The following is a 27,157-nucleotide window of genomic DNA, read 5'->3' as shown; positions in this document are numbered from 1 at the left end:
CCTAATAAAGATCATATAAATCATTCTTGATCAAAGGAAAACTAAAAAGTCTTTAATATTATAGAATACTTAGAAAAAAATAATAAGAATGCTAGCATATTATCACTTCCAGAAGTATACCTAAACTAAGTTCAAAAGCAAATTCATTGCCTTAAGTTACATTGTTTTAAAATGATACTGAGACATACATAGAATAAATAGCTGAATAATTCAAAAAGTAGGTTTGTTTCATTTTAAGGAAACAAAATAATTAATGAAGTAAAAATAATGAAGTAAAAAATGAAAACACAAAATAATAAAATACACTAAAAGGTTAAAAATCTCAAAGAAATATAGGTAATTTTACAGAAAAGACAGATTTCCAAAATTCAGTAAAGGAAAAAAATCTCCTTTTCCAAATATCTGTATCTATCAGAAAAGCTGAAAAAGGTGTCAAAGAATTACCCAGGAAAGAGGATCAAGGTAGATGTTCTTATGGATGAGTTATTTAAAATCTTTACAAAGAGATAATTCCTACATTATAGACGTTGTTACAAAGCATAGAAACAGATGAAAAGATAGCCAGATCATTTGGCAAAGGTAATGTAACCCTTCTGTATACAACAGCTAAAGTTAGAAACAAACAAAAAAACCTACTTATCAATTTCACTTACAAGTAAGATAAAAAATCAGTAATGAAATATTAGCAATCCATACCCAGGTCTCTCTAAAGGAAAAAAACAGACAGCATGTAAGTATAGACTTTTTTCAGAACTGCAAGGGCTATTCAACATTAGTATATTCATATAAACTCTCACATTAATAGAAAAAGGAGAAAAAATCATATAATCAAATATCCCAAGTTTGTTTACCCAAAAATAAAAGTCCTTAAGCTCTAAGGTATCACAAAATTAAACAATCTATTGACAAAGCTGGAAAAACAAAACCCTGAATGAAATTTGACAGTAAAGGTTTAATACTCTTCTTTCCACATCAAGAACCTTAACAAGTTAGGAGTGACAAAGGCAAACATTGTAATAGAAAAAATAGAAAATTCATAAAAAGAAATATACATGGCCAATAAACCTATGAAATGTTTATTCTCAGTTGTAATTAAGAAATGAAAACAACATAATTGATATTTGTCATCACATTGGTAAAACTAGGAAAAATACAAAAATTGTTTCAAACTCAATAGGGTTACTTTAAAATCCATATAAAACAGACCATTAATATTTGTTCACTGTATTAATGAATATGCTGCTGGCAAGAATATAAACTTAACTTTCATAGGAAAGATGAGTAATATGTGCCAAATTTTAAATAAATTTCATGGCCTCATACAAGATAATGAGAATCTTATATTGATTTATGATAAAGAACTAATAATACAAATACTTATTTATAAGGCTAATTGTTATTTCACTACTTATAAGAAATGATGAATACAACTTAAATGTCTAATAATGGTAAAGTGATTAATTACTTAATATCTTTTCTAGAAAATACTATGCATTAAACATTAAATTCACAGTTTTGAAGACTGTTTAATGTCATGAGAAATTTTCAAAATATAACAAAGTTAAAAAAGTGGCTTCAATATAGCATATTCAGAAGGATCCCAATTTAATTACTACATAAGTTATACATACGTGTGTGTGTGTGTATGTATAGAAAGAAAATACTCCAAAACATAAACAGTGTTCATTTCTTGGGTGGTCAGATAATGAATAATTTACATTTTCATTTTAACACTTTTACCAATTACCTGAACATTTTAGAGCATGTATTACTTTTATGATAAAAACTTGTTGTCTTCCAGGCCTGAGCCTCCAGTTATCCCCAGCCAGGGCTATTGAGCCAGCAGCAACTCAGCAACTCCCTGGACAGAGAGCCTTCAGGGGCAACTGAAAGCCTCTTTGTCACTGCCTCTGCAGTGGAAGTGCCCTTGCAACCTTGGACTGATGAAGGAGCAAAGAACCCAAGTGCTTTAGCACACCTCCAACAAGCTGTAGTCAACCTAAGGAGAGGAGGACAGTCCATCTCCCATGATTCCCACATACCCACCACTACGCATCACCAGACAAGGAATCCCTGGCTTGGGCTTGCAGCACAGACCCTCCCCATCCCACTGAGGGATTACTGACCTGCATCTCTCTAGGGCAGAGGCTTCGGGAGACAAACAAAAGACCCTTGGCCACAATCAATCACTGCTAAGGTCCCTTCCTTTTTTGCCTCTCAGTTAGGGGAGGAACATAAACACTCAGATCTCTCCAGAGCTGCAGTGGGCAGACCAGGAGTGCCAAGCCATTATCTACAGCCAGCACTGAAGAGGGAGAGAACCCAAACTTTTGGAGCATTGAGGGGGAACATAGTTGCAACTATGAGGAAACACAGGGGAGCCACAAAACCAAGCAAGAGTCTACCAACTGACTAATAAGCCTAAGTGCCACCTACTGGATCACACCCCAAAGCTTCAACACCAAAAATGCCTTGCTAACATACCCACCTCTGAAACCAGAGATAAGAAGTCAGCTTCAAATACCCTGCACAAAGCCTCAGTCCAGTGAAACCATCCAGAAAAGAAGTCTATTGACTGTACTCAATCTACAATGCAGTAAATGGAACCACCCATATGTAGAGATAAGAAAGAAGCAACACAAGAACTCTGGTAACTCAAATGGCCAGAGTACCATATTTCCTCCAAACAACCTCACCAGATTGTTTGGAAGTAACATCAAAACTTTTTTTTAGAAAAAAAAGGTCTCTAACAAGAGTTCTTAACCAGGCTGAACTGGCTAGAATGACACAAATAGAATTCAGAATATGGATAGGAATGAAGGTCATTGAGATTCAGTAGGCTGGCAATACCTAATTCAAGGAATGCAAGAATCACAACAAAGTGATACAGGAGCTGAAGGATGAAATAGCCAGTATGAAAAAGAACATAATGGGTCTGACAGAGCTGAATAACACAATAGAAGAATTTCACAATGCAATCATAAGTATTAACAGCAGAATAAGCCAAGATGAGGAAAGAATATCAGAGCTTGAAGACTGATTCTTTAAATAAGACAGTCAGACAAATGAACAAAACTTCTGGAAAGAATGGGATTATGAAAGGAGACCAAATCAGTCACGCCTGAAAGGGAGGGGGAGAAAACAACTTGGAACATGTATTTCAGGCTATTGTCCATGAAAATGTTCCCAACCTTGTTAGACAGGCCAATGGTCAAATTCAGGAAATACAGATAACTCCTACAAGATTCTCCATAAGATCATCATCCCCAAGACCCATGATCATCAGATTTTCCAAGGTTGAAATAAAGAATGTTAAAAGCAGCTAGAGAGAAAGGGCAGGTCACCCACAAAGGGAACACCATCAGGCTAACGGCAGACCTCTCGGTTGAAACCCTATAAGCCAGAAGAGTTTGGCAGCCTATAATCAACTTTCTGAAAGAAAAAAATCTTCAACAAGAATTTTATATCCAGCTAAACGAAGCTTCCTAAGCAAAGGAGAAATAAGATCCTTTTCAGATAAGCAAATGTTGAGGGAATTCACTATGACCAGACCTGCCTTACAAGAAATCTTGAAAGGAACATTAAAGATAGAAAGGAAAGAGTGCTACCAGCTAACACAAAAACACACAGACCAGTGTCACTATAAAGCAACCACACAGCCAACATAATAACCAGCTAACAACATCATGACAGGATTGAATCCACACATATCAATATTAACCTTGAATGTAAACAGGCTAAATGCCTCGCTTAAAAGGCACAGAATGGTAAAAATGTAAGACCAAATGACTTGCTGTCTTCAAGAGATCCATCTCACATGAAATGACACCTGTAGGCTCAAAATAAAGGGACAGAGGAAAATCTACCAAGCACATAGGAAACAGTAGGGGTTCCAATCCTAATTTAACACAAAATAGACTTCAAACCAACAAAGATCAAAAAGATAAAGAAGGGCATTACATAATGGTAAAGGGTTCAATTCAATAAGGCCTAACTATATATAAACCCAATACAGTAGCAGTCAGATTTGTAAAACAAGTTTTTAGAGACCTACAAAGGGACATAGACTCCCACACAATAATAATGGGAGACTCCTACACTCTAGTGATATTATTGGATCATTGAGGCAGAAAATTTATAAGATATTCAGGACCTGAACTCAACATTGGACCAAATGTAACTGACAGAACTCTATACAACTGTCCACCCAAAACCAACAGAATATACATTCTTCTCATCACCACATGGCACATACTGTAAAATTGTCCACATAATGGGACATGAATCAATCCTCAGCAAAATCATAACAAACACGCTCTCGGACCACAGTGCAATAAAAATACAAGTCAAGACTAAGAAATCACTCAAAAATGTGCAATTAGATGGAAATTAAACAACATGCTCCTGAATGACTTTTTGGCAAATAATGAAATTAAGGCAGAAATAAAAAATTCTTTAAAACTAATGAGAACAAAGACACAACATACCAGAATCTCTGGAACATAGCAAAGGCAGTGTTAAAAGGGAAATTCACAGTAATATCTGCTCACATCCAAAAGTTAGAAAGATCTCAAATTAACGACCTAACATCCCAACTGGAAGAATTAGAGAAGCAAGAACGAATCAACCCCAAAGCTAGCAGAAGACAAGAAATAACAAAAATCAGAGCTGAAATGAAGGAAATTGAGACATGAAAAACCATTCACAAGATCAATGAATCCAGAAGTTGGTTTTTTGAAAAAAATTAGTAAGATAGATAGGCTGGTAGCTAGACTAATAAAGAAGAAATGAGAAGATCCAAATAAACACAATTAGAAATGATGAAGGGAATATTAGCACTGACTCCACAGAAATAAAAATAACCATCAGAAGCTACTATGAACACCTCTATGTACACAAACTAGAAAACCTAGAAGAGATGGATAGATTCCTGGACACATACACCTTCCCAAGAGAAACTCGTCCCCACCTCATTCTATGAGGCTGGCATCATTCTGATACTAAAACTAGGCAGAGACACAACAATAACAAAGCTTAAAGTCAATATCCCTGATGAACATTGATGCAAAAATCCTCAACAAAATACTTGCAAACAGAATCCAGCAGCATACCAAAAAGCTTATCCATCATGATCAAGTAGGCTTCATCCCTGAGATGCAAGGTTGATTCAACATATGAAAATCAATATGAGATCACTTGGACACAGGAAGCGGAGCATCACACACTGGGTCCTATTGTGGGGAGGGGGTAAGGGAGAGGGATAGCATTAGGAGATATACCTAATGTAAATGATGAGTTAATGGGTGCAGCACACCAACATAGCACATGTATATATATGTAACAAACCTCCATGTTGTGCACATGTACCCTAGAATTTAAAGTATAATAAAAAAGAAAAAAAAATCAATAAATGTGATTCATCACATAAACAGAATTAAAGACAAAAACCACATGATTATCTCAATAGATGCAGAAAAGGTTTTTGATAAAATTCAGTACCCCTTCATGTTTAAAACTCTCAATAAACTAGATATTGAAGGAACATACCTCAAAATAATAAGAGCCATCTATGACAAACATACAACCAATATTATACTGAATGGGCAAAAACTGGAAGCATTTCTCTTGAAATCTGGCACAAGACAAGGATTCTCTCTCTCACCACTCCTGATCAACAGAGTATTGAAGTCCCAGCCAGAGCAATTGGGCAAAAGAAAGAAATAAAGGGCATCCAAATAGAGAGGAAGTCAAACTATCTCTGCTTGCAGATGATATGCTTTTATATCTAGAGAACCCCATAGTCTCAACCCAAAAGCTCCTTCAGCTGGTAAACTGCAGCAAAGTTTCAGTATACAAAAATCACTAGCATTCCTTTATGCCAACAACAGCTAAGCTGAGAGCCAAATCAGAAAGGCAATCCCATTCACAACTGCCATCAAAAGAATAAAACATCGGCCGGGCGCGGTGGCTCAAGCCTGTAATCCCAGCACTTTGGGAGGCCGAGGTGGGTGGATCACGAGGTCAGGAGATCGAGACCATCCTGGCTAACACGGTGAAACCCCATCTCTACTAAAAATACAAAAAAAAAAAAATTAGCCGGGCGTGGTGGCAGGCGCCTGTAGTCCCAGCTACTCGGGAGGCTGAGGCAGGAGAATGGCGTGAACCCAGGAGGCGGAGCTTGCAGTGAGCCGAGATAGTGCCACTGCACTCCAGCCTGGGCGACAGAGCAAGACTCCGCCTCAAAAAAAAAAAAAAAAAAAAAAGAATAAAACATCTAGAAATAACAGCTAACCGGGGAGGTGAAAGATCTCTACAATGAGAATTACAAAACAGATTACAATTACAGTTACAAAGAAATCAGAGATGACACAAACAAATGGAAAAACATTTCATGTTCATGAATAGGAAGAATCAGTATCATTAAAATGTCCATACTGCCCACAGCAATTTACAGATCCAATGCTATGCTATTCCTATCAAACTACCAATGACATTCCTCACAGAACTAGACTATTTTACAATTCATATGGAACCAAAAAGAGACCAAGTAGCAAAGGCAATCGTAAGCAAAAATAACAAGGCAGGAGGCATCATGTTACCTAACTTCAAAGTATACTACAGGGCAACGGTAACCAAAACAGCATGGTACTGGTACAAAACGAGACACACAGACCAATGGAACAGAATAGAGAGCCCAGAAATAAGGGTACACACCTATGACCACCTGATCTTCGATACAGCTGACAAAAACAAGCAATGGAGAAAAGACTCCCTATTCAATAAATGGTGCTGGGATAACTGGCTAGCCATGTGCAGAAGACTGAAGCTAGACCCTTTCCTTATATACAAAAATCAACTCAAAATGGATTAAAGACTTAAACGTAAAACCTAAAACTATAAAAACCCTGGAGGACAACCCAGGCAATACACCATCCTGCACACAGGAACAGTCAAAGGTTTCATGACAAAGACACCAAAAGCAATCACAACAAAAGCAAAAATTGACAAATGAGATCTAATTAAACTTAAGAGCTTCTGCAGAGCAAAAGAAACTATCAACAGAGTAAACATACAACCTAGAGAATGGGAGAAAATATTTGCAAAGTATGCATCTGACAAATGTTTAATATCCAGCATTTATGAAGAACTTAAATTTACAAGAGTAAAACAACCCCATTAAAAGGGACATGAACTGATACTTTAAAAAAAAAAAGACATACATGCAGCCAACAAGCACGTGAAAAAAATCTCAATATCGCTGATCATTAGAGAAATGCAAATCAAAACCACAACGTGATACCATCTCACACCCATCAGAATGGCTATTGTTAAAAAATCTAAAACTAATAGATGCTGGCAAAGTTGTGGAGAAAAGGGAACACTTATACACTGTTGGTAAGACTGTAAATTAGTTCAACCATTGTGGAAAGCAGTATGGTGATTCCTCAAGGAGCTAAAAGTAGAACCACCATTTGAAACAACAATCTCATTATGAGTATATACTCAAAGGAAGAGAAATCATTCTACCATAAAGACACGTGCACGCAAATGTTTATTGCAGCACTATTCACAATAGTCAAGACATGGAATCAACCTAAATCTCCACCAATAACAGACTGGATAAAGAAAATGTGGCACATATACACCATGGAATACTATGCAGTCATAAAAAAGAATGAGATCATGTCTTTTGTGCGAACATGGATGGAGCTGGAGGCTATTATCCTCAACAAACTAATGCAGGAATAGAAAACCAAGTACTGTATGTTCTCACTTATAAGTGGGAGCTAAATGATGAGCACTTATGAAAACAAAGAAACAAGAGACACTGGGGTTTATCTGAGGCTGGAAGGTCGGGGGAGGGAGAGGAGCAGAAAAGGTAAATTATTGGGTACTGGGCTTAATTCCTGGGTGATGAAATAATCTGTCCAACAAACTCCTGTGACATGAGTTTATCTATGTAATAAACCTTTGCATGTACCCTCAAACCTAAAATTAAAGTAAAAAAAAATATAGAACTGTAAGAAAAATAATAAAAACATAAAAACATGTTAAATATAAAAGACAGTAATTTTCAGGAGAATAAAGAAAGCCTGGAGTATGCCAAGTATATTCACGTATTTCTGACTTTATAGTTGTAACCTCTTTCAATATGTTTATTTAAGAGTTTTATAAATCCTTGACTATTAAACTAAAATTCATTGAAATATATGCAACTTGTGTCTCTATATTTCTATCCATATGTATCTATCTATATTGATATGCAGATATAAACAAGAAAAGCAAACTACCATTCATTATGTGTTTCAGATAAGATTTATTAATAATGTTTATTAAAAAATTTTTAGTTCCTAATGTGAAATAGTACCATGTGGGTTCTCATAAGGGAAACAGTAAATAAGCAGATATGGAACATAAAGTCTAAACCAGAGTTTCTCAGCCTCCTAAAATCATAAGCCATAGGAAGACTTACAATTTACATCATGACCAAATATAAGTCTGTGTGTTCCCGCATCGGATGTGAAACAAAAACCACACCAACACCCATCTTTACTACCTGCCATGCCCTGTGATACATCCCATGCAAAATCATTTAGAAATGATAAGAGTGACCAACTAATTGATGGTATGATCATTGAATAAGTTGCGACACACAGTTAGAAAAACTTCTCTAGGGCTGATCTTGGTTGGTAATTGGGACAGTATGATGCAGAAATGCTCAAATCCTCAAAAGGAGAGGTTGGGCATAAAGAAAAGTATCATGAAACGTGATAAAAGCCACTTTACATTTGTTTCAAAATTACAAAGGGCAATTGTTTAGATTTAGTAGCTTACTTTGGAGGCAGACAGCCCTAAATGCAGACAAAAGGCAAGGCTGAACACACAAGGGAAAACTTCACAGGGATAAAAGCAAATCTATCTCGTTAATTCTTGGTTAGTCTCTCTTTCCTATGCATTCACTTATCAATTTCTTCCTGCATAACTACTCCTAAATATCTCATTATATTTGAAATTATGTTTCCTGTCTGCCTTTCCCAGCAGACATGAACTCCTTATTCACTTTTGATTCCTCAGAGTCAAGTAAATGTCTGGAACAAGGTTGCCACTGAGTAAAGGTCTACCACATTAATTAATAAATGAATGTATGACTAAGGAACCACACACTTTGAAATTCTGTTCTCCAATCCTGGGGCCAAAGTGACAGAACATAAGTGAAAATGACTATTCTTTTCCTTAATTGATGATAGTATATTAACAAGTTTTCTTCTTATTTTGGAGATACAATCTTTAAGAAAGCCAGAAACTCTTAAGTTTCTAAATGGGAAGGTACTCAAATTTTCTTATGAATCAACAAAGGGGAAAATTTGAATGCTTGATAAAAAACGTCAGTTCTTTCCTGTTTGCCTGTCGTCTGCTCCCAGCATCATCATGTATTTAGGGATTAGACTTTTTAACCTTATATATATACATCCTTACATAGAAAGGAGAAAGTTATCTATTTTCTGAAATTGGGAAAAGGCAAAATAGTTCTAGAACTGCACGAAAGCCACAACCTCCTAAAGCCCACAGTGTTTTTTTTTTGTTTTTTGTTTTTTGTTTTTTCCGATCAATTCAAGTACTACTTTACAGATTCCTCCCTATCATTCACATTAATTGTGAGACCACGATTTCCTCCTCTGAAATGTGAGTCTCTGATTCCCTTATAACCACATACACGTATTGTGCATTGCTGCCGAAGCACGCCTGGCAATTTAAATCTGGGAAATTACTGCAAAGGGAATTGCATAGAAAACAGGAAACCTGGTTCATACAAAAAAAAAGGAAAAAAGTAGATGATAGATATAAAAACTTAAAACTAGAATAAATTTGCTCTTCAGAAACAGTCTGTGACTCTGGCAATTAGTGATGATGGGAAAATAAAAGAGAAAAACGGAGGTGTCTCCACATGGTTTGGGGGCATCTAATATCATAGAGTGAGCCAGAAGGTTCAGTAAAGAAAAGACATCAGGTCGTGATGGGGATTGTCTTTCTCCTACTACATTTCCTTCTGTTTCTGTAAAAGAGAAACTTCAAATCACACATCTTTATGCACACACACAGGCTTAAAGATATACACATATACCAATTAAGTTTTCTTTCCTTGTAGGTAAGTGTTGATGATACAATTGTCAGGCTCGATGTACACTTTCCAAGGCATTCATAAATTGCTGAGTATTCACTGAATGAAAAAAACCAATGAAAGAATGGAAAATTGCAGAAAATAAGTTTCTCTCATGTGCAACTTTGACTTTGCTGCTTAGGGAATGGAGCTATGTCTGTGAGTGAGAGATGACACGGAATGATCACTTGAAGAAAGCTTCATGGAGATAAAACCTAAATATTCCACTGCTTCACAAAAGCCTTATCTGGAAAGTAGAAAAGAAACTATTTCTCAATGGTTTATAATAGCAACATTATATCCCTTCTTCTTAGATCATTTACTAAAATAAATGGGAAGTTTTCCTGTTAGCCTCGCTAAAATTCAGTGGTATCAACTTTTGTACTCTTTCATAAAAACACTCTGAAAATTTAGCACTGTGATTTCAAGGCTCAGAATGAAATACAAAGACATTAATGAGATTCACAGGAGGGCTGGAAAGTCATAGATTTTAGTATGCATCATTACAATTGCATTCAAAAGTGGTCATTTTTCTTGTGGAGAATGGTAATTCCAATACTACTGTAGTGACCATTATCATTTTAGGGTTTTCTTTGATCCAAGTGTGCTTTCTGTCTTACTTTCAGAGGTAAGCTTCCTGTGAATTTTCTTTTTCCCATCACAACACCAAACTAGTTACTACTTAATAAGAACCAAATGATGTTAAATCTCAGAAGGACTGTCGGTCAAAAATTTCCTTAAACTGAAAGAACAAGATGGCTGCTGCAGTGACCTGATTGGTTGGTTACAGTCAGGACGCTGTGTGAGGGGACATCCCAGGCCACAGGATCTGAACACAAACATGGCTTCTGTGGAGTTTTAATTGTTGTCAAATTTAAGTGATACATGTACTATAAATACCAGTTAGATAGATATTCCTATCTTCGACTCCAGACATCTTCATTTTTTAATTTAGTACCCAAAGTTTATTTTAGAACATTTAAGCACTGCTAAAATAAAATGTACCCAACTGATTTTAAACAGCTTTGAGAACAGTTTAAGAAATCTGGAATTCATAGGGGTTTCTGCTATAGTTTTTCTTATGTTACATAAAATGGTCATTTCTCCCATTGCAGTAGAAGAAAAGAATGTTATTATTGTAGAAGTTGGAATTTGGGGTTTTAACCATGATCCAATACAAATGGCTGTGGTTTGGGGGACATTAACGTATTCTAAAGTCGACATCCTGAACTGGAATTAATTGCTCATTAAAAGCAGAAAGAGTTCTTTTTTCACTTTAATGGAAGTATAGCATAGGGTTTTTTGACATACTATGGAAAAATCATGTGTTCCTGAACTTTCTTTTTCTGCTCTTTGCTATTTAGGTTTGGGTTTGAGCCAGAGATGGGTAACTTATTTGACTACAGCATAAAAAGAATGATTTCATTTAGACTTTGAAAGAGGACTGATAACACCACACTTTGATTTTGGTTCAATATTATTGGGTTCAAAAACAAATAATTCAAATAATTCAATAAAACAAATAATTCAATAAAACAAATAATTCAATAAAACAAATAATTCAAGAGTAGTTCAACAAAGGTAGAAGACAGTTTTCATAGTGCTTATGGATGAATATTCACACATTTTCTTGCTTTCAAACATCTTATATTAAGAAGTATCTCAACACCAGCAATAGGAGCTTTCCTTTCTCTTTTCACCGGGAGTCAGTAGAGATTTGAAAATCAGCTTTGCCAATGATTGTGTGGCCATGAGGGAAGGTCTTGGAACCTTTGTTTTCTCATCTATAAAACTGGATTAAAGATACCTACCTCACAGAGCTAGTATATGGAATAGCTTAAATAAGGTAGAGTAAGCACTGAGTAAATGATGCCATTTTTATTAACAATCTGGAGGCAGTATAATTTATTGAGTAAATAATTTGTATATATTCTCTTTGTATCTCACCCTCCTATTTTAAGCGCTTAACTGGACCCTGGTATTTCTTTGCTTCAGGGTTTTTGCAGAGCTGTAGGCAGAAGCTGCTAGAAGTCAACTTTCTTCTGGTCTTTGATTTTAGCATAAGCTCATTAAGGAGATTAGGTGTGCCCCCAGGGTCAGGGATGAAAGGAATGTACTTTTGAAGGAAAAGTATGCGTGTGGGAGAGAGGGAAATAGATATTGACCTTTGGACCAATGGAATTTGCTAAAAGTGCCTGATGACCGAGCTTGACAGTTACCATCTGAAGTGACTCTGGGCATCTCAGTGGTAACCAGAGGGAGCAGGATGTGAAGGCCACCCTCAAGGCTTTGTGTGCTGTATAATGTCTGAGAGCTCTGGAATAACCAAAGAGGCGCAGGAGCTCCAATAATGACTACGACAGAAGGGCTGTCTGGCCAATCGAATGTGTTATTTCAAATAACGATATGTGTACCATTTAAAAATTCCTCATGTTTATTCACACTTCCTACATGTTTAGATACTATTCTAAATACTTTACATGTAATCATGTATGTGTCATAGTACTTCAAGGAGATAGTACTATTATCTCACTTTTAAAGGAGACAGAGAGGTAAAATAAATTGCCCAAATTTACCTAGTGAGTAACGGTTACAGCCTGGATGTGAACTCAAGCAGCCTAGCTTCGGAGTCGCCTGTGCTAAAATGCTTCCCATACCTGCGAAATTACTAGTTCTAAAACTCTAGACATCTGTGTGTTTTGAAAGACAGGATGAGTGGACAGGAGTAGTTTAGAAGAGCTATCTTATCAGGGCAGATTTTCAAGCAGGGCTGAGGCATCATGGCCCATGTTAGTTGTAGCAACTGGCCCTTGGGCTGCAGAGGGCAGACCCAGAAACAAAAGGCTTCCTTTGGAGAAAGGGCCAGTTTGCTGGAGAAATCAGATCCACTCTCAGGATCAGGTCACTGCCCACAGGCAGTGTCAGACAGCGAGCTCTGTGGAAGCTTGGGCTCCATACATGGAAAGAGAAGTGCCAGAGAATCCAGAGGCTAGTGTAGTAGCAACAGAGCATCAGGAATAGCTCTAACACTCCTGTTCCGGGAGTACATTCCATTAGCCTCTCTCCTGTTCCCTCCTCCTTCACTATCCCTACAACCTTTATGGATCAGTTTTGTCCCCCAGAGTATTGCTGAGACGATCTGTACTGAGAATGGTAACTTTGTTGAGGGTTGGGGCAGAGAAGTAACTCTGGATGCCTGAACGCTTTAGGGGAGGAGCGGGCTTAACCTGGGGTGCCATGATGCGGAGGTAGGGGAATTAAGAGTCAGGGAACCTGGGGAAACAGACTTAAAGACCAGTAGATGGGAAAGGCGCAGAGAGTATCCTAAAAAATTGTGTCCAGAAAAGAAGGGAGGGGGAAAGAAAATTTCCTATTCCTCCCCTGGCTTAGATAGCTCCCTGTTTCTGCTTCAAGGTTATTGTTCTGTGATTAGCACAAGGTTATTGGCTTTTAGTGGGTTTTTGTAGACTGGTTTGGGACTCCAACAAACAATATATATATTTTTTCCCTATGGGAAGAATCCATTCCTACTTCTAAATTGCCAACTTCTAAATGGACTTCTGGAACACAGTTTATTTCTATGTTGGGGACTGCCTGTAAACATGTTGCTTCCTTTCAAAAATGATTTCTGCTATATTTAAAAGCTAGACATTCACTCACATGTTGTATAGTCCAGATCTTCTCCCATATAGCTTATACGTCAAAAAATTCCTGCGAAAGACACACTCAAATATAAAAGGGCCAAAGCCACTAACCAAAAAAAAAAAAAAAAAAAAAAAAGTTTATTTTGTCCTCTTTTGTCAATTTTTTTTTCTTTTTGTTTTACTACTTGCTGAGATCTAAGTGAGCAAAATCTCAACTCTTCCAGTGGCATTGATGTTTTACCCGTATCAAGTTCAAAAAAATTCAGGCCTTTCTAAAACCCACATACTGTACAGACATGGTTTTCTCTCTTCTTTTTCTCTGCCTTGGTATTGCTTCCAATCCTTAGTTCCACTGGTTTTGGAAATCAAAAGATGTGTTGATAAAGTCAACCATTGGGAAGGAACCATTGGGATGGAGCTTAAGAAGCCTCATCAACTGAGAAGGGATTGCCCATCGTGTGGCAGCAGCGCAACTGCAGCAGTCTATAGATACATACTTTTTTTTCTTTTGAGAAAGGGTCTTGCTCTGTTGCCCAGGCTGGAGTACAGTGGCATGATTATGGATCTCTGCAGCCTCGACCTCCTGGACTCAAGCAGTCCTCCTGTCTCAGCCTCTCGTGTAGCTGGGATTGCAGACGCATGCCACCATACCCCAATAATTTTGGTATATTTTTGTGGAGACAGGTTTGACTATGTTGCCCGGGCTGGTCTCGAACTCTTGGGCTCAAGTGATCCTCTCACCTCGGCCTCCCAAAGTGCTGAAATTACGAGCATGAGCCACTGTGCCTGGCCTGGATACAAACATTTAATGGCTCTAATTCTTTACCCCATCTCACCTTTTAAAAGTTTTAAGAACAGAATATGTGCTTGTCACAAGACAATAATCCATGAAGATATAAATAGAGCAACTCTATGTAAAGAAAGAGAGCAACTTTACTCCTTTCAAAGAATTCTACTGCTTCTCCTGGGGTGAACTGTTCCCTCCGCCTTCACTATCCCTACAACCTTTGGGGATCAGATTTGCCCCCCAGAGTATTGCTGAGATGATCTGTACTCAGATCGTCCTGGGGTGAACTGCCAGGTCTGAGGTGAACTAAAATGTCATTTGCCTATATAAATAAATTCCAGAGGTCTGACAATTTCTCATGAATAATTCAGTGACATCATCTGGGTTCCTGGGATAGTTCAAAGATACTGAACCAATAGACAAAATTTTCTTTCTCCTTTTACATAACAAATAATGGCAGCAAATTTAAGTTTGATAATAGATCTATTCTAATGACAAAAATGAGAATACACAAAGGGAAGGCTTTTCTTTCCTTGAAAACTCTAAGAAGATGAAGAAAGTTTATATCATTATTAGAATGCAAAGTTGTCATAGACAATTTGTAATTGTGCCTACCATCTATTTTCCCTTTCCCTGTTAACAGCACCTTGATTTTCCTTTGAGGACTCTCTCTTCACCTATCCTTATTTATGGAGTCTGGGTGGACTTGACTTCACTGTCTAGTTCCAGGGGTGGTCTTGTGGCCTAGTTTTAGTCTATAAGAATATTGCACCTGTCTGGCCATGAGGGTTGGTTCAGAAGTGGACACGTGATCCAGGCTGAGTCAATCAGCGCTATTGAGCATTGTGCTGAATATCAGCTTCAGGATGTTTCCTGATCTACACAGAGACTATCTCCTCCTGCAGAGTTGTTATGTCGGAGCTGCAGATGGCTGTTTTTCTACCTCAGGTAGCCCGTTGAGAATGGTGCCTGCAGAGAGAATAGCAAAGCTGAGAGATGAAAAAAGAGACTCCTAATGGGCTGCCTGCAGGAGCTGGATCCAGCTTTGCCTGAAGCCAGGATGTGGTTATGGACTTCTTTTAAATAAGCCAACAAAATTTCCGCTATGAATCAGGTCAGTTTGATTTAGGTCTCTGTTCTTTGGAATATAAGAGCTATTGCCTAAGCCAGAATTGTTCATCAATGTACTTAGTTTTTATCAGATACTTTTAAAGAGCAGACAAGGAAAATACATAGAAATCTCCACTTTGGTATTGGACCATTGATGGCATTCATCCTCTTCTCTCCTGGTGTTTACCAAAAACCTTCTGATGGCTTTTATACTTCTTTGGCTATAGAACATTCCATCTTTAAGCTTTTCCTTAAGATGGTTAGCATGATCTCACCATTGTGTTTTTTCTTTCCTCCAAGTGTGGAATTCATTGGATTTGTCTCTCGTTGTCCAGATCAGCGGTCAAGTACGTTTCTTCAAGTTGGCTTCTAGACCATCTTCATAATAGGGTGAACAAATCTTTCAGATGTTTATATTTATTCACCCAACCATCTCATTGTTCCAACTATGATCTACTTGAGTCAATCGCCTGTGCCAGAGAGATACAGCACAATTTTTGTTTGTTTGTTTTTGTTTTTTTTGAGATGGAGTCTCGCTCTGTCACCAGGCTGGAGTGCAGTGGTGTGATCTCGGCTCGCTGCGACTTCCGCCTCCTGGGTTCAAGTGATTCTTCTGCCTCAGCCTCCCAAGTAGCTGGGACTACAGGTGTGCACCACCATACCCAGCTAATTTTTATATTTTTAGTAGAGACCGGGTTTCACCATGTTGGCCAGGCTGGTCTCATCTTTTGACCTCATGATCTGCCCGCCTTGGCCTCCCAAAGTGCTGGGGTTACAGGCTTAAGCCACCATGCCTGGCCAGCACCATGTTTTTAATGACAATGGAAACAGGTATATCGTGCTAGTTTAAGATGCTTTAAATTCTACTTTTTTTTTCTATATATAAACAAATGTACTCCCTTCCCAACCATGTGTCTACAAACCTCTTTTATAAACAAACTTTCTTCTAATTTAGCCAAAGAATTTTTTTTTAAAAAAAAGGTTGGGTGGTTGACAAACCTGACAAAAACAAGAAATGGGGAAAGGATTCCCTATTTAATAAGTGGTGCTGGGAAAATTGGCTAGCCATAAGTAGAAAGCTGAAACTGGATCCTATCCTTACTCCTTATATGAAAATTAATTCAAGATGGATTAGAGACTTAAATATTAGACCTAAAACCATAAAAACCCTAGAAGAAAACCTAGGTAATACCATTCAGGACATAGGCATGGGCAAGGACTTCATGTCTAAAACACCAAAAGCAATGGCAACAAAAGCCAAAATTGACAAATGGGATCTAATTAAACTAAAGAGCTTCTGCACAGCAAAAGAAACTACCATCAGAATGAACAGGCAACCTACAGAATGGGAGAACATTTTTGCAATCTACTCATCTGACAAAGGGCTAATATCCAGAACCTACAAAGAACTCAAACAAATTTACAAGAAAAAAACAAACAACCCCATCAAAAAGTGGGCAAAAGATATGAACACACACTTCTCAAAAGAAGACATTCATACAGCCAACAGACACATAAAAAAATGCTCATCATCACTCACCATCAGAGAAATGCAAATCAAAACCACAATGAGATATCATTTCACACCAGTTAGAATGGCAATCATTAAAAAATCAGGAAATAACAGGTGCTGGAGAGGATGTGGAGAAATAGGAACACTTTTACACTGTTGGTGGGACTGTAAACTAGTTCAACCATTGTGGAAAACAGTGTGGCGATTCCTCAAGGATCTAGAACTAGAAATACCATTTGACCCAGCCATCCCATTACTGGGGATATACCCAAAGGATTATAAGTCATGCTGCTATAAAGACACATGCACACGTATGTTTATTGCAGCACTATTCACAATAGCAAAGACTTGGAATCAACCCAAATGTCCATCAGTGACAGACTGGATTAAGAAAATGTGGCACATATACACCATGGAATACTATGCAGCCATAAAAAAGGATGAGTTCATGTCCTTTGTAGGGACACGGATGCAGCTGGAAACCATCATTCTGAGCAAACTATCGCAAGAACAGAAAACCAAATACCACATGTTCTCACTCATAGGTGGGAATTGAACAATGAGATCACTTGAACACAGGAAGGGGAACATCACACACCGGGTCCTACTGTGGGGAGTGGGGAGGGGGGAGGGATACCATTAGGAGATATACTTAATGTAAATGATGAGTTAATGGGTGCAGCACACCAACATGGTTTATGTATACATATGTAACAAACCTGCACGTTGTGCACATGTACCCTAGAACTTAAAGTATTAAAAAAAAAAAAAAGGGTTGGGTGGGGGGATAATGATACTGCTATTCAGCTCTTGAAAAAGACAACAATAAAGGCACTAATATTTTTAGAAAACTTCAGAGGCATCTCATTGCTAGAATTATTTACAGGATATTCATGCTGCTGTTAAATAAGCAGAGCAGCTTTATCCGCTAAGAAAAAAGCAGCCCGTTGTCAGAGGACTATCTTAAGTCTTATAAAAAATAAAATACCAGCAGATAACAGGTATTGTGTTTTCTTCTGGCAAATATTAACACTTCACAGCTAGTATATCTTGCTTACTTAATTGGGCCTATAAAAACTCACCAGACTGTTTCACTTGCAGCCACTGAAATTTTTTCAACTTGTTCTTCACAGCTTTTCAGAGTAAGATGGGAAAACAGTTACAAAACAGAGCAGTTGAAAAGATTTTAAGGTCTCAAGTTCATATTTACAAACCTTACAGTCTGTGTGTATTCATTTATTTTAAAACAAAGTGAATACATCAGGAGATCTTTTGGAAAAGGGAAAAAAAAAATCCAACAAATTTGAGAATAAAAGAAGAAAGTATGTCAGCTGAGACAATTCCCAAAATGTCCCTATAGTTTTCCCAGCACTCTGTCTCCAACTATGCACCTCCAACAGAATTAACTACTCTCTCTTAGTACATATAGAAGCTAATACTTCTCTATACTATAGCATTTATCACATAAATTATTGTTCTATTTTGCTTGGGCTTAGATCTATTCCTGGCTAGATCCAGAGTTTCTCCAAGGTAGAAGTAATGTCATATTCTTATTACCAGCACCTGGTCTACACTAAGATTTAGCAAATATTTGTTAAAATGTAATAGGAGTCAGGGGAGAGGAGAGACAGGAGGAGAGAGGGGAGAGGGGAGGGTAAAGGGGAGAGGGGAGGAGACAGGGGAGAGAGGAGGGGATAAGGGAGAAGGGAGAGGGGAGAGAAGACAGGTATGAAAGCAAGTGAGAACCCAAGGGAGGAGTAAGAGAAATCTTAGACTCCAGGCCACTGGGCAGGTGCAATACTGGTAGAGAACTACATACAATTTGGTCTGCGAAGATCTAGAAAGCCCAGGGCCAGCCAAAGAAAAAGTATTAGTCATATATATTTACATATATATTTTAAAATATTCATAGACCCTAATAAACTTTCAATGGATTATTCTCATTATTTTGGCCTTGAAGACTTTTGTGAGCATACTTTCATTCTTGCTGGCCTATTTTTAAATGAGTTTACAAGTAGTTGTTGGGTAACTTATCTTTGTAATTTCCTTCTCGATAGTTCAGAAGTTCCCCAGTACAGAATGACTCCAGAAAACACTCATCAGGCCTCTCAACCAGAGGCTCTGGACTTGGGGGAGTTCTAAGTTCATAACAATATTTCTGATGATGCTGGTCCACACAGTGGTTTTGTTAGAGAAGTTGGTCTGCTTTAGTGTTTCCTCAAGGGATTGAAGTCAATGTCCTATTTTTAGAATTGCGGATCAGAATCCTTGATGACAACCTGACGCATCCCTTGGGGGTCTCTCCTGGGCCCCATTCTTCCCCTTCGTGTGACTGTGGTCTGATTTTAGCAAGTGCCCTGGTGGTGATGCTGAAGACCTGCCTTTCTAGGAACCACAATCTCATAAAAGCTGCTTTATTGGGTCTGGCCGCCTGACAGGAATGAAATGTTAACTTTCTAAACTTGCTTTCCTAGATCTCTCCAAAAGTGGCAAGACAACAGTATAATTTCTCAGGCCTACGCTGAACAAAAGACACTAGTGTTTTTCCTTGGCGTGGGGAGAGGAGAGGAAAGGATGCTGAGATTCTAATCCCTGGCTTGGAGTATCTCAGGCAGTAACAAAGAACACTCATCTTTTATGGCAGTGCATTTCCCAAGCATCCCTTTGGGAAGCCTCAGACCCCAATTGTCTGGGAAACATAAAATCAGTCACTTTTGGCAGAGCTCAACACACGGGAGCATGGGAAACACAAATTAAACTAGAGATACTTCTTTACTCACTAGATGGTCTGGTTACACGTTTACTTGGCGTAAAAATAGAATCATTAAAAAAGGGAGCACCCAAGGGTACAGTTATCTAGCTCAGGTTTGGTGAGGGTCAGAGGAAACTTCAAGTCTCATGAAAGTTAAGCACCTTCATCCTTTCAGCTTGATGTAAGGAAATCATATAAAATAAGGTCAAAACAACCAGGACTACTTTGTCTAAAATTATTTGTCTTATTTTGCTCATAGGAATTCACAGTGGTTTTGAGATAGAGCACTTTTCAATGCACTGGACATGGTGTTCTGTTTTGGGTACAGTGGAAATGACTTTCCTTTATTTTACTGCTTGTTTGGCTTATCGAGGGAGCTGAGCCTTACCTAACAAGTAGCTCACGTCCCTTGTCAGAGGCAGTAAATCGATCTTGATCAAGTTTGAAACTGAATTGTTATCTAATCTGTTATTCTGTGGAAATCTTTCTCTTCTGCTACAGAGAATCTAACAGACAAGTTTTCCCATCACTCTGGGTGTCACTCTGTTTCATCCTAACATCTGTAATACAACTAATAAATAGCTGTTTGTTCTGATCCATAGTCTCAGACTGCCTATCTCCCAAGAGGCTGAAGCCACTTGGCTTGAGATCGCCCATCTGCACTCTGCACTTCTGATTAGTGTTTTGAAACTCCATTATACACGTGCAATCTTCTGGGCTGAGGAGTTTCGGTTGCTCTGCCCAACAGTGGTGGATCCTGACACTGATTTTCACACCCTAGTGCAGAGATGCACGCATGACAGGCCCCCAACACAGATATAAGAACTAGAGGGAATCAGCTCAGTCATCAGTCTCTATTCTCCCCACCCTGACTTATGAGCATAAACATGAGTGTGAAACTCAGGAAAGGAAACCTGCCTTAATAGGTTTGCCTTTCCAAGGAGCCGGTGTCCTTCATGGGCACCAGGGATAACAGAGTCCCCTACCTGTTTCTCAGAGCAGCACTATGAGGTGTAGTACAAGGCAGAAATCATTAGAGGGTGAGTAAGAACTGAACACCAGCAAGGACACTGCTATTACCATGTTCAGCTCTGCTCTGATAATAATGCCAGTAACAAGAACTAACAATTACTGAGCACCAGCTCTATGTCAGGCACTATTCTATGTATCTGACGAGCACATTTCATGCAATTCTAAGCACCCTCTTCCTGGGCATTTTTGTGGATGCTCAAGAGTTAAGTGCATTGTGCAGGCACAGACTTGCTTCTTAAAAACAACAAGAGAGGGAATCGTGCCACCCTGAAAAAACCCAGTGAGTTTTTCTTCAATGGTCACTATATTCTTTTCTGTTCCCTGAATGTCAAAGGATTTAGCAAAAAGAATCCTCTAATACAAAAACTGCCCTTATTGCAAAACAAATCCATCCTAGCATGCCGGTAAGATCAGTAGAATGTGAAGTGCTCAGATCCAATAAACAAACAACTGACATGTCTGACAATAACCCTTTTGAAATTTACTTCTAATCACCATCTTCCAAAGGAGAGATGGCTTGTGTTGCAAGAATCAAAGCTCAGTAGATGGTGACCAAGATCCCTTGTCCTCTTTAAAGTAGTCAACTTATGCCTCCCCCAAATCAGTTGGCATATAACAGGAAGTTTGAGAGCAATCAGAATGAACTACTGCACATTCATGGGGTTTGATTTCCATAAACAGTTTCTGTGGGAGAATACGCCTGTGGTTTGGGTAATGTTCCTGTCTATGAAGCCCAAGAAACCTAAATATAATCTGATATGTACAGAACAGTCTTGACCGTGTTCTTCTGCTCTAAACATTCTTAGAAAAGATGAATTCAGTGTTTGAAATCATGCATGAGCTTACCCAGAGAAGGTCATACTCAGATGGCCTTGCTCTTCCTTCGCTGTCTTCATATAAAGGGAAACCTTCCCTCCGAGCCTGATAATACTCTTTCCGCAACTTCTGGATACGGTCAGTGCTTCCACCTGTGGGGCGGCCACTACAGGATACAGAGAAATAATCAGAGTCACACAGTGTACATCATCCTTGAAGTCACTTTTGGATCTTCTTGTTAAAGGAGTTGACATCCAAATTTGGAAGATTCAATAATGTAATTCAAATATGCCAGGAAAATGGTGAAATCAGTCATAAATGTGAACAAAAAGTGGTCTTTACTTGCCTATCTTTAGTTCCAAGGGTCAAATGTCTGACTTGGGATTAATAAATGCCTTTTGAATGAGAAGGCAAGATAGAGTCCTGACCTTTTAGAGCAATTAAAAGACTCACCGCTTTTTTCTTACAATCACACACAGAGTTTTGTCACATGTTAATGTGGATATCTCATTTTCTCAGTAAGTGTTGCTGATTTGGGATAAAGCTCCAGTTGTTTGACCTGAAGGCTGGATATGAGACAGGGTTGGCATATGCCAGCATTCATTTCCATGAGGCTCATGAATTGTGGGAGTGGGGGGTGGGGATGGGATACATGTCAATATCTGGGTACAGTTAGGGTATGTGTAAAAAAGGTAATAGTAAACAAACAAACGAAAAACAGTAAAAAAGTGTTTTTTAAAAAAAGGTGGTGGAAGTTGGTGTAGAGTAGAATGTGCTTATCCAAGGTTCTTCTCGCTGTACTTTAGCCAGTACTTCCTCTTAGGAATTATAGCTTTTCCAGTAACTCATCTGCCCAACCCCAAACTGCTCGGCTAGCAGTTCCCTTGGAGCTTAGATTAGGTTATTGTGGTTATTTTAGTGGAACCAATATCACATGATATTATATAGGGCTAGGGAGCAAAAGAATGACAGGCAGATCTGAACAGTCATTCTACTTATTTGGTTCATTTGAGGCATAACTGAGTGCCCCACTGCACCAGACCTCACATTAAAATCTGGGAACGGAAAAAGGAACACTTCACAGTCCTTACCTGCAAAAACAAATAGTCTGGGAGGCAGGGGACAGAGAGGGATACAGAAGACTATAGTCCATTAGGACTGGTGCTCTTACAGAGATTTGCACTGGGGTCATGGGAATGCAGAGTGCTTAAACTTTGACAAGGTGAGAGTGGGGCCATTAAAGAAAATCACAGAAGGCTCCATGGAGGAGGTGACACTTCAGCTGAGCCTTGAAGGACACAAAGGTGCTCAACAGCTAGACAAGTGAGATGAGGATACTCCAGGTAGAGGGGAGGCAGTGAGTGCAAAGTAAAGCGATGAGAAAGCATCTTGCTTTAGAGACATGCAAGTCGATCAGTTTGGATAAGCAGTGGTCCTCAACTTCTTTTGTCCTGCCTTACACACATACCAGGTGTATGGCGCATGTTCCCTTTCCGCTCTCGTTTACAAAGCAAATTTGAATAAAAGTGAGTTCTGGTGACTTTGGTTTAACTTTTTCTTCTTTTTTTTTTAGTCAGAGTCTCACTCTGTCACCCAGGCTAGAGTGCAGTGGCTTGATCTCAGCTCACTGCAACCTCTGCCTCCTGGATTCAAGTGATTCTCCTGTCTCAGCATCCAAACTAGCTGGGATTACAGGCGCCTGCCACCACGCCCGGTAAACTCTTTGTATGTGTGTGTATGTGTATTTTTAGTAGAGATGAGGTTTCACCATGTTGGCCAGGCTAGTCTAGTACTCCTGACCTCAAGTGATCTGCTTGACTCGGCCTCCCAAAGTGCTAGGATTACAGGCATAAGCCATCACACCCGGCCATAGCTTAGGGGTATTTTGAATTTACTCTAATAATGACAGAAGCATATCACTTACAAATTTTGGTACTTTAACTCAATTGTAACATCATGACACGTTTCACGGGTATGTGAGAATAGCGACTGTAGCATTTAGGGAATAAATACAGAAAAAAATCCAGAAAGTCATGAACTAAGTGCAAAAACTGCTGTATCTTCTCCCTTGTGTCAATATTTTAAAGAAATATAGGAGGGTCAAGAAAAAGAGGGACACATGAGGCCTGGAAAGGTAGGTAGAGCCCCAGTGGGAAGAGCTTTGCATGTCAAAAAGATCCCTAAATATTACAGTTGGGTTCTAAGTTTAAATGAGATATCTGATAATATGAGGTATCTAAAAGCAACAGAAAGAGGTCATCTATTTTTAAAAAATATTTTAGAACTATGCTTGTAAATTATATGAATAAAAAGTGGTGAGTAAACACCTTTTGCAGGAAAAGCACTGTTCTCAAACTAGATGGTAAGTTAATTGCAAACTGGATGAGGTACTTCTGCCTTGTGGCTGCTCCCTGACAATTTGCACAGGGTTCTGGGCTTCCTGGGTGCTCTACAGACACTCAGCAGCTGATGCCTTTCGTTCAAAACAGACAAACCCTTGGGAATCACGTACCTTTCTTTTTTTTCAATATGTATGTTAAAACTCTCATAATAGTTCTAATTCTCTTTCTTTACTATACTTAAAAATAGTTTTCTTTGAGCACTTGAAAAATATAGTAAGAACAAATTAAAAGTCTTGATAAGTTTTTCTGAACCATGGGCAGGCAGGAAAAGCAGCACAGTCTATTTTGAACAGCTTCCCTAGCTCTTGAGTAATACGAGATGACCATGGTGTCTGTATCCAATGCACAGGCTTCTGTCGATTACGGAAATTCATGAGCTGCGTTCAAACTCACCAGATGAGTTCAATCAACGTGGTGCAAACATCGCATACATAATCTATTAGTTTACCCCAAAGAAACTGAAGCCTTGAATTCAAGTAGAATGAAGTCATCAGTAATAAAGAAAAAAAAAATAAACTGATAAAGCACTGTTTTTTAAAAACACACTTTTCTTCCATTTGTGGTGGAAAAAAATTTTACTGAAACTATAAACTGTTCTTCCATATGCCTATAAATACATAAATTTAAAAATATGGGTTTGATCAGATTGCTGTTCTCAAATAAGGGAATGGGGCAAGAATACAAAATCAGTTGTTCAGGATTCAGAAAGTCCCCTGTGGCTGACAGGAACACGACTATTTACCTAGAAAAGAAATCTGGCCCAAGAGAAAAAACAGGAAAACAGCGCAGAAAATCATGGACCATCTAAGTGCAAAATATGCTGTATCTTCTCCCTTGTGTGAATATTTTTTAAAAATATGGAACACTGTGCAAACCTTTAGTGATAACCTGGGACTACGTCTCAATATCATCTCTGCTTTTTTCCTCTCAACCCTCATTCTACTTTTAGAAATGGTATCAGACTTTTCCCAAAGACATATTTCAGGTAGTAAGATTAGGGATAGCAAATGCCAATTTCTGATTTGTAGCTCTTCTCAGCAGATAGTACACATACACTTACCACCAAATTAATAAAAATAATATATACCACTATTATAACCAAAGCAATTAATTGACTCTATGTTACACTGAAGATGTAGAAACTTAGCAATTTTTAGAGGGACATACAAACACCTTTGTGAAAGTGGCAATCATCATAATACTTATAATTTATAGAACACTTATATAGCAAATATATCTATATATACTTTTACTTACTCCACTCTCCATCCACAGCAGACATCACGAATCAATTACAGCATTCTTTCCCAATGCTGTAATTGGGAAAGAATTCTCAGAATTCTTTTAGCCTAGAACTTCAGAAAGCCACTACTAATCTATAGGAATTGGTACATGAGTTTATTTACAATTCCTGTGTAACAGGTGCTGTCAATATCTCAAGACCTCAAAAAATATTGATGGATTTATTATTCTGCTCAATAAAGATGAAGAATATGAAGCTCCTAGCAAATAGACGATTAACAAGTGTTGTCTCACTTCAAAGACTGCTCTTCCACTATGGCTTACTGTCTTCCAACCTACTTCCCTTCCTTCATCTATGTTTTAAAGACTGGGTCCTCTAGCAAGATACTGAACAAGAATGGAAGTGAAGGCTAGCCTACAGGATTTACTTTCTGAGGATTCCCATTTTCCTTCCCTCTTTACATGTCGTTTGTTCTATATTCCTTGTTTATGGAATTTAGCAGTACAGATTCTAGAAATAGCTTCAGAAGTGACATCAGATCATGATGTAACTCAAATACTACTGAAACCATGTAAACCTAGTAAAAGTGTCAATAACCTCATCTCCACATTGTTAGTTTAACAATTAGGCTTTCCGTATTATTTATTCACTAAATGAAGTAAAGCCCTGGCCATCCTTACAAAAAGTTTCTATTACAGCTGTATCCCTATATAGGTGATCAATGACAGTCTTACACTTTTGATGTGCTGAAATTTTATGTTAAATTAATTCAAGCAGTATAACAACACGATGTATATTGTAATGATTTTAAACATAAATTATATTGCTTATGCCTTTAAAGGCAGATATATCATTAAACAGGCCGTTCTTATAACACTTTAGAGCTGGACAGAACTTAAAGTTGTAATGGATTTCAGAAACCATGTCATTTTCTTCATAGCCACCTACAGCAACAAATTCCCACATGTCATAAACATCACACTAAGGTATTTGGAATCTAGCCTTATTCTTCCCAGTTTAAAATGACCTCAACTGTAGTACTTTTTAAAATGAGTGTTCATCTGTGCATGCCTTCATCTCCTCCCATGACTGCTGCAGGCCAAAAAAAATTAACATTTATCGAGCTCCTGTGATGTCCTAAAGACAATATTTGTGCTTTATATACCTCATCTCATTTAAGCCTCAGTCAAATCTGTGAAGATGACATTGTTGTTGACATTTTACACACGAGCACACTGAGGCTCAGAGACATTAAGTAACACAACTGGTGAATGGTGGGCCAGGAGATTTGTGTGACTCCCAACCAGCGCTATTTCTACTATATCATGTTGCCTCGCAAGAAAGGCATTAAAATGCAGCAGGCATTTTGTGGCTGCAGTTCACAGGCATTTCAAGGCAGAGGGAATTTAGCAGAGCACATTTATAGCTGTACCTTTTGATATTCTTTTATTTGCACAGCTCTTTGCAATAAAAATAGAAATAGAAGTAACCAAAGTAATAGAAATACATGCAATGAAGTCCGTATTCATTAAAAAATGATTTTGGAGCCACTGCAGGCTGAGATTTCTGGGCAATTAATATTATATCGCTAACAGGCTTATGTAGAGAGCTGGTATAAAACTGAATGGGGTGCAAAAGAGAATCAACATATGACAAAGATCCTACATGAAAGACGCACTCTGGATCAGGACCAGGACTG

At 38.2% G+C, this 27,157-nt stretch overlaps 1 protein-coding gene across 5 annotated transcripts in view; it reads right to left on the bottom strand.

Annotated features, from left to right (window-relative positions):
* The window catches only part of PARD3B (par-3 family cell polarity regulator beta), a 1,089,129-nt gene that overhangs the window by 101,124 nt on the left and 960,848 nt on the right, over positions 1-27,157 (bottom strand). For all 5 annotated transcript variants that reach the window (XM_073019963.1, XM_073019966.1, XM_073019964.1 and 2 more), the window contains one exon: positions 21,844-21,979. In XM_073019963.1, the coding sequence (XP_072876064.1) occupies positions 21,844-21,979 (136 nt within the window). The remainder of the gene's footprint in view (positions 1-21,843; positions 21,980-27,157) is intronic.

This window comes from Chlorocebus sabaeus, chromosome 10, assembly GCF_047675955.1.
Source record: "Chlorocebus sabaeus isolate Y175 chromosome 10, mChlSab1.0.hap1, whole genome shotgun sequence".
NCBI lineage: Eukaryota > Metazoa > Chordata > Mammalia > Primates > Cercopithecidae > Chlorocebus > Chlorocebus sabaeus.
This window is presented reverse-complemented; position numbering and strand designations above follow the sequence as displayed.